The 14,096-nt window shown below is 42.1% G+C and overlaps 2 protein-coding genes across 4 annotated transcripts; one reads left to right on the top strand and one right to left on the bottom strand.

Moving 5' to 3' along the window:
* Positions 1-794: 794 nt before the first annotated feature.
* On the top strand, positions 795-7,003 carry LOC126999812 (eukaryotic translation initiation factor 3 subunit H-like). The gene is made up of 6 exons (XM_050862818.1): positions 795-953; positions 2,293-2,443; positions 2,721-2,888; positions 3,336-3,538; positions 4,664-4,846; positions 6,691-7,003. Exons 1-6 carry the CDS (start codon positions 819-821, stop codon positions 6,904-6,906), a joined length of 1,056 nt encoding a protein of 351 aa, XP_050718775.1. The 5' UTR covers positions 795-818; the 3' UTR covers positions 6,907-7,003.
* On the bottom strand, positions 5,559-13,134 carry LOC126999813 (maleylacetoacetate isomerase-like). 3 transcript variants are annotated; one of them, XM_050862819.1, is made up of 9 exons: positions 13,030-13,134; positions 11,331-11,382; positions 10,488-10,549; positions 9,530-9,610; positions 8,971-9,048; positions 8,529-8,652; positions 8,025-8,127; positions 7,248-7,385; positions 5,559-5,782 (listed from the first exon to the last, which is right to left on the bottom strand). In XM_050862819.1, the coding sequence occupies exons 1-8, from the start codon at positions 13,042-13,044 to the stop codon at positions 7,262-7,264; spliced, it is 639 nt and encodes a 212-aa protein (XP_050718776.1). In that variant the 5' UTR covers positions 13,045-13,134; the 3' UTR covers positions 5,559-5,782; positions 7,248-7,261. The 3 variants fall into 3 exon arrangements, with proteins under 3 accessions (XP_050718776.1, XP_050718777.1, XP_050718778.1); XM_050862820.1 differs by lacking the exon at positions 13,030-13,134 and adding an exon at positions 12,678-12,707; XM_050862821.1 differs by lacking the exon at positions 13,030-13,134 and adding an exon at positions 12,241-12,322.
* Between the last annotated feature and the right edge of the window lie 962 nt (positions 13,135-14,096).

Genomic DNA, 14,096 nt, shown 5'->3' with positions numbered 1-14,096 from the left:
TGTAACCCTGATGCACCCAACACTAGGAGGAGATAAAAGTAGTAGATAGACTTGGCTAACAGGATTAAGCATGGATAAAAAAATTGAAAATTGCTGGACATGATGTAGTGCAGCGACTTGCCTGATGGGCGAACCTCCCATACCTCTCACTGCGAGGGGGGTAGCTACTTCTTTGGCCGACTGGTAAAGGAGTGGCACTCCCATCTCGCTGGTCGCGGGTTCAATCCCCGGCGCCGGCAAAACCTTGTCTGGATTAATTTCTCGTGTGTTTCGTTACACGCAGAAATCGTGTGGGCCCGGTGAGTAACAAGTGATGGCCCATGCTCTCCTGTGATACTGTTGTCTCCCCCCGAAAGGGTAACAGGTAGGGTGATGGACCATGCTCTCCTGTGATTCTGTTGTGTCTCCCAGAAGGGGTAACAGCTGCACTACAATGTGAGCACAGAAACAACTGCATAGCCCATTAACACAATGTGAATAGCAAAATTAAAAACGGAAAAAAATCCATAATGGTTCTTGTCTCCATGTCTACTTCCTCCATGCCACTCCTTGCAAACACCCTATGTGATACACTTAAGTATGAACAAAAATATTAAAAAGTCGCCTAATATGAACCCTAAATCAAAGTGTCATATTAGACAGACATTAAAATGGCAGGACAATGAAACTATAAAAAAAAAGGTTGGTCCATGTTTCGTTGTGAGCTGTCAGTATGCCACAAATTGAATATCCTTATGACTAATAAATTCTAAGCCTCGCATGAATTCCGTAAGATGAATATTAAGTTTAGAGACCGGAAAACGAGGAAATAAGAGTAAATGAAAAGCTTTGGTGTCCATGTCTCGCTTCTCCCTGCTCCTCCTTGTAAACAATCCAACATGTCTTCCGGACGTGGCAAGCGGGAGGCGGAGAATGGCCGGTGTAACATCAACGTGGTGCAGCTGGAGGGCCTGGTGAGTGCGTAGAAATTAATGCAGTATAATCGTGAATCTAATATACTAAAGAAAATGTCAATGGGAGGCCTAGGTTGGCTTATATAAGGGTGTGTGTGTCGGCGGGCGGGGTGCGGCATGGCAAGGGGAACCGTGTATTTTCCGTCTGTTCCTTCACTTATGCGTTGTGGCGTTTCCTGGCGGGTCTTTATCATGGGGAAATTGATGTATCTGCTAGGGAGAGTTTTTATTATCATCCCAGACTCCCGCCCGCACCGTTTTTTCGCCTCCACATAGAAACAAGAGAAGCTGTTGGGGTGGTCTGGGAAGGAAAGGGAAAATTGATATATATTTGCTAGGGAGAGTTTTTATCATCCCAGACTCCCGCCCGCACCGTTTTTTCGCCTCCACATAGAAACAAGAGAAGCCGTTGGGGTGGTCTGGGAAGGAAAGGGAAAATTGATATGTATTTGCTAGGGAGAGTTTTTATTATCATCCCAGACACCCGCCTGCACCGTTTTTTCGCCTCCACAGAGAAACTAGAGAAGCTGTGGGGATGGTCAGGGAAGGAAAGGGAAAATTGATATATATTTGCTAGGGAGAGTTTTTATTATCATCCCAGACTCAGAAGCTGTGGGGATGGTCAGGGAAGGAAAGGGAAAATTGATATATATTTGCTAGGGAGAGTTTTTATTATCATCCCAGACTCCCGCCCGTATTGTTTTTTCGCCTCCACATAGAAACAAAAGAAGCTGTGGGGATGGTCAGGGAAGGAAGGAAAAAAATGATATATTTGCTAGGGAGAGTTTTTATTATCATCCCAGACTCCCGCCCGTACCGTTATTTCGCCTCCACATAGAAACAAGAGAAGCTGTGGGGATGGTCAGGGAAGGGAAGGGAAAATTGATATGTATTTGCTAGGGAGAGTATTTATTATGATCCCAGACTCCCGCCTGCACCATTATTTCGCCTCCACATAGAAACAAGAAGCCGTTGGGGTGGTCAGGGAAGCAAGGGTTGGTATAGACGCTCCCTTCTCTTACATCAGTCATTTATAAAGGCAAAAAAAAGGTTAAACACATCCCCATGAATGTTTCTTTATGTTCATGATGCAGAAGAAAATGGGTAGAGATGTGTGCCATATGTAGCTCCTTGTCTTATCAGTGTATACAAGTTGAGCTGAGTCAGTCAGTGTAGGTGAGCAACTACTCACCAATGTTATGTCTTGGAATTGTGTCATGCATGCATGCATTTCTCGATGGGAGGAATATTGCGTTGTATAAGACTAGCCAGGATGTTGAAGGAAAGTAATGCAGAATAAAAAAATATATTCTAGTAACAATTTCACATCTCTCAACAGGCCCTCATGAAGATCATCAAGCACTGCCATGAGGAGGGTGCCGGCAACACGGAAGTGGCCCAAGGGGTGCTGCTTGGCTTGGTGGTGGATGAACGCCTTGAGATCACCAACTGCTTCCCCTTCCCCCGCCATGCCGATGATGTGGACGAGGGTGAGTTGTTCTAGTATTGGAATTTCCTTGGGAATACAGAAACTTTTTTGTTTGTATTTCAGTGTACAGGTATTACAGGTTAGTGTTGGGAGAAAATGTACAAAGTGCCTAGTTATTAAGGAAAAGATTGTAGATTGTGATATTATTCCATTTTAAAGTTTTTGTCCAATTATGTGAATCAAAAGTGATAGGCAAGAAGGTCTATTGAATTAGCACTAAATTACTGTTAATACCAGTGGGAGTCAAGAGTATAACACAAACGCACTCTCCCTTGCAGAGGACTACCAGCTGGAGATGATGCGCCACCTCCGTAAGGTGAACGTGGACCACCTGAGTGTGGGCTGGTACCAGAGCACCCAGCTGGGCAACTTCATCACCACACAGTTGCTTGAGTCCCAGTTCTCCTACCAGACCAGCATCGAGGAGTCAGTTGTCCTCATCTATGGTATGTTTCAGCATGCGGTGGTGTTGAATGGGTTTTCATAATACAAATGAGCATTCAGTAACCACAATTCCATAATTCAAAGTTTTGTACAGTTGGTACATTGTTTTTGTTCCAGACTCCTCAAGACAGCTTTTTGTTTCTTGTCGGCTTAATTATTGATCCTTGCTAAATGATTACTCTTCTGCAACCCCCCAAAACTTTAGTAACTTCATTGTTATAGTAGGTTTCTGTCCATAAAGGCCTAGTGGCTGATCTTGTCTATATTAAGTAATCACACTTCTATAGCCAAAAATTCAGAATAGTAACTCCATCATTGTTCAGAATTCCATCAGGACAGCATGTAGGGTTTTGTCTATCAAGACTTACTTACTGGCTGACCATGTACAGTAGCTAACTACATTTCCAAAAACAAAAAATTTCGCAAATCAACTTGAGCCCTTGTTACAGACCCCATAAAGACAGCACGAGGATTCCTGTCCATCAAGGCTTACCGACTGACCCCCGAGGCCATCAGCATTGTGCAGGAGCGTGACTACACCCCCGAGGCCCTCAAGAAGGGACGCCTCGGCTTTGAGTCCCTCTTCCAGGAGATCCGCCTCGTCATCAAGAACTCCCACCTTGTGAATACCCTCCTCACAGAACTCTTTGAGGTTAGTTTAGATAGGTAAACTATCTATCTAATATCTATCTATCTCCAACGCCCTGCTCCCTCACGGAAACTTTTCTTCATGGGGTGCCCGTGGCAGAAGTGTCTCCACCTCCCTGTTCTGGCACTCCCTATCAGCACACTCAATCCTGCTACTTGCACACTCAGTCCTGCTACTTCCAACTCTCTTGCTCCAGTAATCACTCACCCTACTGATCCACTTCACAGGTGGCCTTCCCCTGACACCCCCGACCCTCAGTCCTTGCCTCATACACTCCACAAATTCATTCCTACCAATTCTCATCACGTGTTCAAACCATCTCAGTGCACCATGCTTCACCCGCTCGACCACTCCACAATCCACTCCTTTCGCTGTCACACCCATACCAAACCTCTCATACACGTTTTCATAACTTTCTCCATCCCATCCTGAAACCACATGCACCTCTTATATATCTAACTCTTTTCCACTGCACGTATTCTTGATTTCTGTGCTGCATTCCATGTCCACGTTTGATGCACTCAACAGAGTTGGCAGGATGATACTGTTCCTTATTCCCCACTTTACCTCCATGCTCACACTTCTTTCTTTCATAACTCTCCATTGCACCTACTACCTGTTTGCCCTTCACTGCTCTTTCCCTCACCAGACCTTCCATACTTCTATATAGTGTGTTTCTTTTTAAGGATTTTCCTACTCACAAAACTCTTTTAGGTAGTACATTTAGTCAGGTACAATAGACCTTCCTTTTAGTGCGTTTCTTCATAAGTCAATATACTGTGGATATTCAAGCTGAGAGAGGTCTATTCTTGTCAAACACCTTTCAGCACAAGTTATTTCACAAGCATATTTGGGAAAGAGGGAATGAGAAGAGCTTGATAGATTACATAGCTGTGGATAATAGGTTGAAGCAGGATGTATTAGACCCAACGGTTCTGAGTGGAATTTTTAATGGTGTAACAATAGCCTGCAGATGATAAATGAGAGGAGCTTGATAGATTATATAGCTGTGGATAATAGGTTCAAACAATGGTTTTGAGTAGTGTTTAGTGTGTGCGTGGTAGTGTGAGTAATGGCTGTGAATGCTATGATTGTAAGTGTTATTTTTAATGGTGTAATGGCCTCCAGTTGATGCCCGGGAGTGAGGGGAAGCAGTTTCTGGACCTTGGCACCATGTCGACGCTGGACCGCCAGTTGCGTTGCCTCATGGAGAACGTGGACGACCTCAGCCAGGAGGCCAACAAATTCAACAACTTCCAGCGCCAGAATGCCAAGCAGTTGCAGGACAAGCACAAATTCATGCAGAAAAGAGTGAGTGTTCTTTTACCTCTGTGGCTTCCATTTCCGTATTTTATCTGTACTTTCTTTTGTCTTTTACCTATCTTCCTTTGTATTTTACCTCTGTCCTTTCCTTTTTCTGTATATTACCTCTGTGCCTTTGTGCATTCCATCTTGGCTACAACTTCAGTGTTTTCAAGAGGGGAGTATCGTGACACCTCTCCAGCTGATTTTGACTCTTTTGGTCACTCCGTCAACTATTTGCAGGAGCAGCACCATCAGGCTTTTTTGTTTTCCCGTTTTCATTTTGGTCCTTGAATTGCTTCCTTTACTGTAGAAAAGGGGATAGTTTTGCCAATTCATATACACCATTCCAAGTATAGTGCAAAAATTAGGGAATAAAACTACTTGGTAAAGATGAGCAGAGGTACGGGAATGGCAGGAACGTTAACTGTATTGACAAGATTTTTATGCCTCAAGTTCTCCAGAATAACCTCTTTTTCTTTCTTATATGAGTACAAACTGGAATGATCAGTACTAACTGGCAAATGTATTCTAAGTCCGCTAAAGTTTCAAGTAACTATAGCATTACTGGTTGAAATTTCATTATTTCAGCATGTTTTTCCTTCCCTGAACATACATCATTGGCCCTGTAATTTGCTCCTAGGGTGTCACGTGACATGGTGCTGCTAGTTTTTAAGGTTTGCATAGGTCCATTTTTTTAGAGGTCAGGAAAACTAAAGCGCATGGAGTATGGTATTTATTATTTCAACTGTATAAACATTAATATCATTAGGATGTAAAAAATTACTCAAATCATCCTTTAGGCTCAGGAATGGATCTCCTAAGCATATTGCACTTTATTTTATTCAGCTATTCACAACCATTATTTCTTAATACTCAGTGTCTTGGAATGTAGCCAGGGAGGGGGCAGAGTGGTATGGTCCTTACGAGTAGTCCATTCTTCACCTGGAAGTAAGAGACATTCGTGGTGTATAGTCAGCTTCCGGCATCATAGGGATAGGGATATCTAGAGAGGGATAGACAGTGAAAGAAATCGGAACTGTGGATTGAGAGAGAGAGATTGTGTGTGTGTGTGTGTGTGTATTTAAGGGCCTGTTCATGTCGGGAGTGATTCTAAGCTACGAGCTCTATGCCGCCACATGCCCTTCGGTCACTTCTGTTCTAACTAATTAATTTATGCTTATGATAGGCAGCAATCTATCACAAACACAGTAGTAGGCTCTGTTTTCCTGAATATTGGGTATGAGTATTCAATGCACTGAAAATTCCCCTACTCTTTTGATGTCACCAACCTAGGCCAGTACCTTTCGGAGTCCACAGTTTGATGTGGCTAGGGGGGTATGTGTCTGGGGTTTGTTAACATACTGTGGGGTGACATCCTGTGGTCCCTGAGAGAGAGAGAGAGAGAGAGAGAGAGAGAGAGAGAGAGAGAGAGAGAGAGAGAGAGAGAGAGAGAGTGTTGCCTTTCATGATTATGCCCTCAAAGTGTTCTCAGGCAGTTTATATGTTGGATGTGAACATTTTGCTAGTGTCTGATGTGTGTAAGGGATGTTCAATACACTCCAAGAGCTTTGATACCAGCAGTAATGACTGATACCAAAGACTGAATGTGTAGTATATTGAACATTGCTTCCACACTTCACACACCAGCAAAAACTGTTCACATCCAACATTATTACACACCACTTAAGTTCTTTTTAAAAAGCTTTCAAGACAAAATTTGCACTTCAACTATTAGTGGGAATTTTAACATCAGTTTACTTATGTTACAACTTAGCCTTCACTAGATATGTAACTGTGGATTCTAACTACTTGTCTGCCCTAACATTGGTCTGTGTACCTCTATCTCACAGGCTGCCGAGAATGCCCAGCGACAGGCCCGGGGTGAGCCTGCGCTGCCTGAAGAAGACATCAGCAAGCAGTTTAAGCCTATTGCCCCGTTGCCGAGGCTGGATGCCATGATAACCTCGGGACAGATTTACAACTACTGCAAACAGATATCTCAGTTTTGCAGTCAGTCTTTAGGGAAACTGTACGTAGCTAAGGCACTGCAGCAAGAGAAGAAGTAGAGCTGGAGTTTTGTGTTGTGTATGTAATGACATTGACATTAAAATTATGCCAATTGAATCATCCCTTTCTATGACTAATAAAATTATCTATAACTAATGCCCTTATTTTTTTGGGTGAATGCACCTCTAGGGAGGGGTCATGATAGAAGTCCCCAGCTCTATTTACACAGCCTTTTGAACTATTTCCACCCCTTGGTAAACTACCCTCGAAAGTTGGGTACCATTGCTCATTCTGAACCAGTAGGTGTACACTCAATAGATCTAACCCTTGTCAGGCTTCCTCATCTAAATGGCACTACCCACTTTCATCCTTCTGGTGAACAAATATCTCAGCAACTTACATTACAATACACCATTATTTGAGGTCCTCCGGGCAGTCAGGTTGTGTGGACGGATGGGCAGCCTTGAAAGACTCCAGGCTAGCGAGTGCCTCATGGATCCGGCTGATGGTGGGGAACTGGGACATGTCCACCTTGAACCTGAAGCACAAGGAATATGTTAAAATGTATCCTAAACAGTTTGGCTCATGTTACCTCCAGTGGCATAAATGAAGCAACTATAGTGAAACCAGATTGGCAAGATTAGTTTTGTGTTGGCTCCTTCAGTCCTTTCCTCCCTGCCTCTCTGCCACACAGTCCCAACACCTATCTATTCCTCTCATGTGTTACTTATAGCTAGTATGTGAGAGGAAGAGATAGGTGTTGTGTTGGGAATGTGTGGTGGGGAGGAAAGGACCAGCGGGAGCCAACGGAAAAAACGATCTCGCCAATCTGGTTTCACTACAGTACACTTTTTTTCTCCATTATTACAAAGTTTAGACAATCCGAAGTTTGCCTAATACTTCCTGGAAATCCTTGATTTTTATCTCAAGCTTTTCTAATGCTTCTGGCAAAGTGAATATCACATTAACACTGAATGGCCACTTGGCCACTTGTAGTCTCCTCTTAAACTTGTGCACCCTTGTGTGGCTACCTCACCTAGCCTTTGGGTAGTTTTTAGAGTGGTTCAGAACTTCCTCAATGTAGTGTTCATGGCAGAGAAGACTGAGATGTGTTACTTGGCATCACCTTGAGGGTTAACATTTATAACAAAGAAATAATACTGTTTTCAAGTGTCACCTGTTGGCGTTGTAAACCTGAGGCACAAGACAGCAGTCGGCGAGTGTCAGCTGATCCCCCACTGAGTACTTTCCTGCACAGCCGGCCAGCAGCTGCTCCAGGGCTGGGAAATACAGGAGTAAAAATTATACACCAGTTAAACTTAAAATGTGTCCTAAACAGTACAATTCATGTTGGCTCAAGAGGAGCATAAACAAATCAACTAGTACACATTTTTTTTTCTCGGTATTAGAAAGTCGTTTAGATAATTTCAAATTTCAAATGGAGGTTGAATAGAATTTCAGATTGGAAGGGTATGTAAAGAGCATTTGGTTCTCATGAGCTGCTATATGTATAGTGACTAGTCTCTCATAGTTCCTTTAACTTGTATATTTGTGTAGGTGGATTTATTTAATACAAAGTCTATTTTCCATCTTGACAATGTCCTAAGGCAATACAGTATCACTCATTACAATAAATCAGACACGTCGGCTGCCACTTTGGTATGCCAGAATATCCACTCACCAGTGAATCCTTTATTTATATAAAAATGGCCCCAGTCCATTTTTCCATCCCCAATCTTCTGCAACACTGACAGGTTCTGCAGGGGCTGGATGCCTGAGCCAATCACCTCACAGATCTCACGAACCTTCAAAGTGGAGACATCAAAATAAAAAGAAGAAACAAACAGTAGCCCTACTAATCTGAGGGCCAGTAAACATTTCTATCAAGTTTGGATGAGAGATTTTTCCAACAGTAGAATTCAGACAAACTTTTGGTGTATCTGAGGAATTAACTTCAAATATCTGCATTTCATTCAATTTTGCTCTGTAAGTGATTTTATTTATTTATTTTTCTTTCCTTGTGGAGTGTGGTGATGATATGTTCTCCCAGTTAACTCGGCAAGAACACAGTCACATATTTAGCAAGAGCCTTAAATGTAGCTGCCAGTTTGGGCAACACTTGCCTTGGCCCTGAGCAGAGGTTCCTTGGGCAGAAGAGGGTTCTGAGGGTATGCCTCCTCCAGGTACTCCATGATGCTGATCTGAGGAGAGGAGGTGCGTAAGCTGAGAAGAGCTGGCATCCTAATTGGTAAGCTGTAAAGCAAGCTGAGAAGTGTTGACAGAGAAGAATTAATAAATACACTGGGGTGTAGACATGTAGATCAAAACAGAAATGTTAGCTGAGAAGAAAAGGCATGACAAGTAAAAAAATGATATGTAAGTTTTATTAATTAATAACTGCAAAAGGTGAGGCCTCCATTCATATCAAATAACCACCATCAACTATTACCTTACTACCTAGAAATTCTGCTACAACTTAATGTGTAATTTTTATAGGAACAGTATGTATTAGACTTTTATTTATATTTTTCTGTGTTGTCGTTTGGCAGTGAGAAATGTATAAGGGTGAGGTAGAGGATGAAGGGGAGAGACGGAGAACAAGGATGAGGCAGATGAATGGAGTGGAATAACATGTATGAGTGGCAAGACTTTGATAGATGCTGACTGAATGATGAGACTCACCGACTGGGTTAGAGTCTTGTCACCGACGATCATTGCTGGGACCTGACCTAAGGGATTCAGCTTGGTGTACTCATCACTCACCTAAAGAGAAGCCAAGGATTAAGATAGTACACTGAATACATTGGTAGAGGAAGAATGTAATGTATAGTTATTTTCTCATCCATGTTTTTTTATACGTTTGCATTCATTCTTTACCTTACCTTCCTTCCTGTTCAATCTTTTTCATTTCCTCACATTACCTCCTTTATACCCTTCTATTTCCACCCATATCTTGCCCCATTCCTCCTCTGCCTTACCCAACATTCTCTCTCTCCCTAGGACTTGAAATCTTTCCAATGATGGATGCCATTAGACCTTGATCCGAGTCACTATACAACCCCCTTCCACTTGTGTTGCCAACCCACCTCACCCTACCAACACACTGGAGGGCCGAGAACATGCTAGACTGCTCATTATGGGTTAGAGCTACCAGTAAGTGAAAGTTGATCCATCACACTACATGCCACCCACCACCCCTTCACTCCAGACATTTCATCAGTGTGGTTGCCGGGTGACCTGAGTGGCTATCCAACGTCCCTCCACTCACACTCACCATTACACGACCCTACGACTATACCTGGGAATCATCATATTTGTCTCATACTTGGTTATTACTTCGGTTAGCATTTTTATTATATCCAACAAACAACGATACAAGAGGTACCATTATTTAGTTCCCCGTCAGGTTATTACTCTAGTTAGTAGGGTGACACATGCAAGTACTGATGGAGCCTTTCAAAATAAAATGAATAGATTAAATGTAAGATGAGTAAGTCGCATAACAAAGAACTGACCAAACCGAAGGGAAGTCCTATGAAGTTATACCCAGAAGCAGAGAGTGACACACATCTCAGGTTTTAAGGCAAGGTAGCAAATAGGGAATATTCGAAGGGTTAGTCCAAGGAATGAACACCCTTACCTGTTCCTTATTGAGCAGGTGGATTGGCCGGTACTCATAATCAATGTTCTTGTGGGCCAAAACTAGAATCAGAATCAGGGAGAGAAAAGTTTCAGGTTGGCATCTTAATTTTTGTGTCCTGTGTGTGTGTGTGTGTGTGTGTGTGTGTGTGATCTACAGAATATAAAAGTGTGGCGAGGTATTTGTTCTGCTATTCCCCTTTCCAGTCCTTTTTTTTCTTTGGAGATAGCCAGTGCAGCATTCAAACTAACCCCATACCTTATATCTAACCCGGTAGCAGAGGGGATCATGTTTCTAATGGTCCCTCTAAGCGAGAAAAATGAGAAAAAATCATCACTCACACAAACCATTTCATAATATATACCAAAGTATTTGTGATCAGTTTATGTATCATCTATTTTTTTGGGTTTATATCATGGCATGAATTTGGCCCGTTGCTGCTACATGGTAAAGCCACAAATTTGGCCCGTCGCTGCTACTGGATTAATGAGTAGTGCATGTAATTAACAACAGAGAAGGAAAATGGAATCACATCCTTATCCAAAAATCAGTTTACAGTAGCATAACCAAATGTGAGGTAGTGTAAGAGTGTGCATCCAAGGTCTGTATTCTCAAGTCGCTCTCGGTTCTCTTAACAAATATATCCATAGTCCACAAAGGAGATTAGTCGGGTTCTCTTAAGTGTTTTTTCACATTCATGGTGCAGGAGGCTTGTCAAACTATCACCAGGCTCATAAAATTACCCATGGAAATAGCTGGAACTTCTACAAAACCCTTATTAAATTGGAGTGTGTGTGTGTGTATAAGCCCTAATATGGTGGAGAATGTGGGTCCAACACTCACCTATTCGGACCCGCCAGGAACAGGAGCTGCGGAAGTAGGAGTACAGGATGGGCTGAGGAAAAAAAAAAGACATGGAGGTAGAAAATCATGAAAAACCTGTCAACTTAAGATTCGGTGTATGAATCAACCCATATCTCTCAAACTAAACAATCTACTGGTGCAGCTCTGGCATAACCATAAAATGAAGGCATATGTGGTATTTTGAGGTGGCAGAGCTAAACTACCCAATTGTTTTAGAATTTCCAAGGCCTATCTGGTCTGTGTGGTAACTAAGATTGACCGTACCATAAAACCTTTATAGATGTGAAGTACATCAAATGTTCTATGCAGTTCTGAAGCTATTTATTTGGTAAGTGTGAAGCAGTAATCACTTAACTTAACCCGATAGATTAATGACAATTTTTACCAGAACTTCTTCCAAATCGAGTTGATCCAATTTATATTTGCACCTACCCTGGGCTCCCTTCACCTGAATCCTGCATTAGTTTACCCCGGGTTATGTTTAACCTTACATTTTTTGAAGGGTACCGGTAGATGTACCATAATAATTAACTCATTTGCTGTGCTGCCTAGGGGTAATTCCTTGTTTTTGACTTTGGAATGAGGTGCAGGAATCAAGAGGTGAGGAATAAAACAGGAGGCCCTACAAGGTGTTAATTCTACTTCTCTGCCTTAATCCCTACTGGGGTCGGCCACTCTTGTATAATAATAACAATAATTTTATTTCGCCCAGACCCAGCTGCCTCATTCCCTGCAGTCTTAAATGCCCCCTTGCCAATTTTGGTTACGAGGGGTGAGTATGGGCAAACACTAGAATAATACCCTTCCTCTCGATCTTCTCCCTTCCACCAGTCTCCTCTATGCCACTTTTACAGGATTATCTTTGTCCATCCTTAATACATGACCGTACCATCTCAGTCGTGCTTCTCTTGCCTAATCTGTTATCGACAACTCCTGCCTGGCTGTCTGCGTCCTGATGTCCTCACTTCTCTTTTCCAAGGCGTTACCAGGTGGGTTCAAATTACCAACAGGTGTGATTTTATATAACACCCTACAACCTTTATATTATATACACTAAGAGATATTTGGGTTTTCAGGGACACACAAGCATTATAACACACATAAGGCTTAATTATCCAAAAAATTTTCACAAATATTCAAGGAAACCCACGACCAAGAGCCATTATTTACTAGACAAATAGAGCCCATGACTTTTTACCATTCTGAGGACACAAATACACAAGGAAACACACCCCAAGGGCTTAAAAAATCATACCATCCAGCTAAAACATTGTATCACTTTAGAATTACTTTAGAATTAAGCCAAAAAATCGAAATTCAGCTAACCTTCGCTGTTGCCATGACGGGGAGGACTTCTAATTAGCCTTATTTTTAGACTATTTTAGAGTTTCTGAGGACACAAATACACAAGAACACACACACCAAGAGCAAAAAATCATGCCATCCAGCTAAAACATTGTATCACTTTAGAATTAAGCCAAAAATCGACGAAATTCAGCTAGCCTTCGCTGTTGCCATGGCGAGGACTTCTAATTAGCCTTATTTTTAGACTATCTTAAGAGTTTCTGAGGACACACGTACACAAGAACACACGCCAGGGACTTCAAGAAACATGTCATCCAGGTAAAACATTGAATCACTTAAGAATTATGTAAAAAATCGACGAAATTCAGCTAACCTTCGTTGTTGCCATGGCGTGGAAGTGGGGAACCCTCGCGCTCTGGTCCAGGTCTGGGTAGTGATGACCAGGATGGCTCACATAATCCTAGCATAGTTTTTATTCAGCAAAGATTGATTGATTGATAATTTATTGTTGCAGGTAAACAGCAAGGGAGATGGGAGGAACATGCCATCCCAACCCCCAGGCAGGACAGAGTGTGATTATGCAACTAGAAGACATTGAGGATAAAAAAAGAACTGCTGAATGAAATATGGAAAAGGAGAAATTAAAATACAGGAGCAGAACCCATAGTGAAAAATGTTTGTGACAGAAGAGCCGTTACCAAGGCCAAAGGAAGATAGGGTAGAATTTATTAAGGAAATTGAAAAGCAAAATATGTGAATAAGCAGAAGAGAGAATCAAGAAAAGGAGGACCAGCGAAGCAATACAAGGCAATGTATATCAGAATAACAATAATAAAAATAATAATAATAAAAAAGACCTATACTCCACCTATGTCTTCTTATTCAGTCCCAGATATATCAATGGTAACACAATCAATGGGGAAATGTTCCGGGTAGTCACTGTCTGCATAGTCTATAGGGAATCTGGTTAAGGGTAATGGAAGTTCCACCCCACACAAACTACCAAGTCACTTATTCCCATTATCACAGGAGCAGCTCGTCTGGGACCGAAGCTTCATTAACTTAAAGCAAACCATCAACAAGCCATCCGACTGTAGCACCACCATCATGATTTGTTAATAGTTAATAGAAATACTGCCTCTGTATTTTGGTATATAATGATGTATTCTGACAGTTTGTTTATTGTTGGTACAAAATAGCATACCATATAATTAATAACATACTTTTATATAGTTCGGGTTGAGCCACGGCTTGACTTATATAGTGTGAGGTAGAGCCACAATATGTTGAAGAGGAGAGCCGTAGGTTTGTGTTCGGTCGTAATGATTTGCCTGTCATTGGTCACAAGCACTTGAAATAAATGGTGAGACGTCCTAAACAGCAGGAATGTATAACCATCTTGTCTCAGGTTCCTCACAGGGAGTAGGAAGCACCACAGTA

The sequence above is a fragment of the Eriocheir sinensis genome, chromosome 17 (assembly GCF_024679095.1).
Source record: "Eriocheir sinensis breed Jianghai 21 chromosome 17, ASM2467909v1, whole genome shotgun sequence".
Classification (NCBI taxonomy): domain Eukaryota; kingdom Metazoa; phylum Arthropoda; class Malacostraca; order Decapoda; family Varunidae; genus Eriocheir; species Eriocheir sinensis.
Note: the sequence above shows the minus strand (reverse complement) of the source record. Positions and strands in the feature narration are given on the sequence as shown.

Coding starts and splice junctions, on each gene's coding strand:
- LOC126999812 (XM_050862818.1), top strand. CDS start 819: ATGAAAAGCTTTGGTGTCCATGTCTCGCTTCTCCCTGCTCCTCCTTGT. Junction 2,444..2,720: donor TGCCGATGATGTGGACGAGG/GTGAGTTGTTCT, acceptor TCTCCCTTGCAG/AGGACTACCAGCTGGAGATG. Junction 2,889..3,335: donor GTCAGTTGTCCTCATCTATG/GTATGTTTCAGC, acceptor CCCTTGTTACAG/ACCCCATAAAGACAGCACGA.
- LOC126999813 (XM_050862819.1), bottom strand. Junction 10,550..11,330: donor TTCCTGGCGGGTCCGAATAG/GTGAGTGTTGGA, acceptor TTCTGATTCTAG/TTTTGGCCCACAAGAACATT. Junction 9,611..10,487: donor ACCTGCTCAATAAGGAACAG/GTAAGGGTGTTC, acceptor GCTTCTCTTTAG/GTGAGTGATGAGTACACCAA.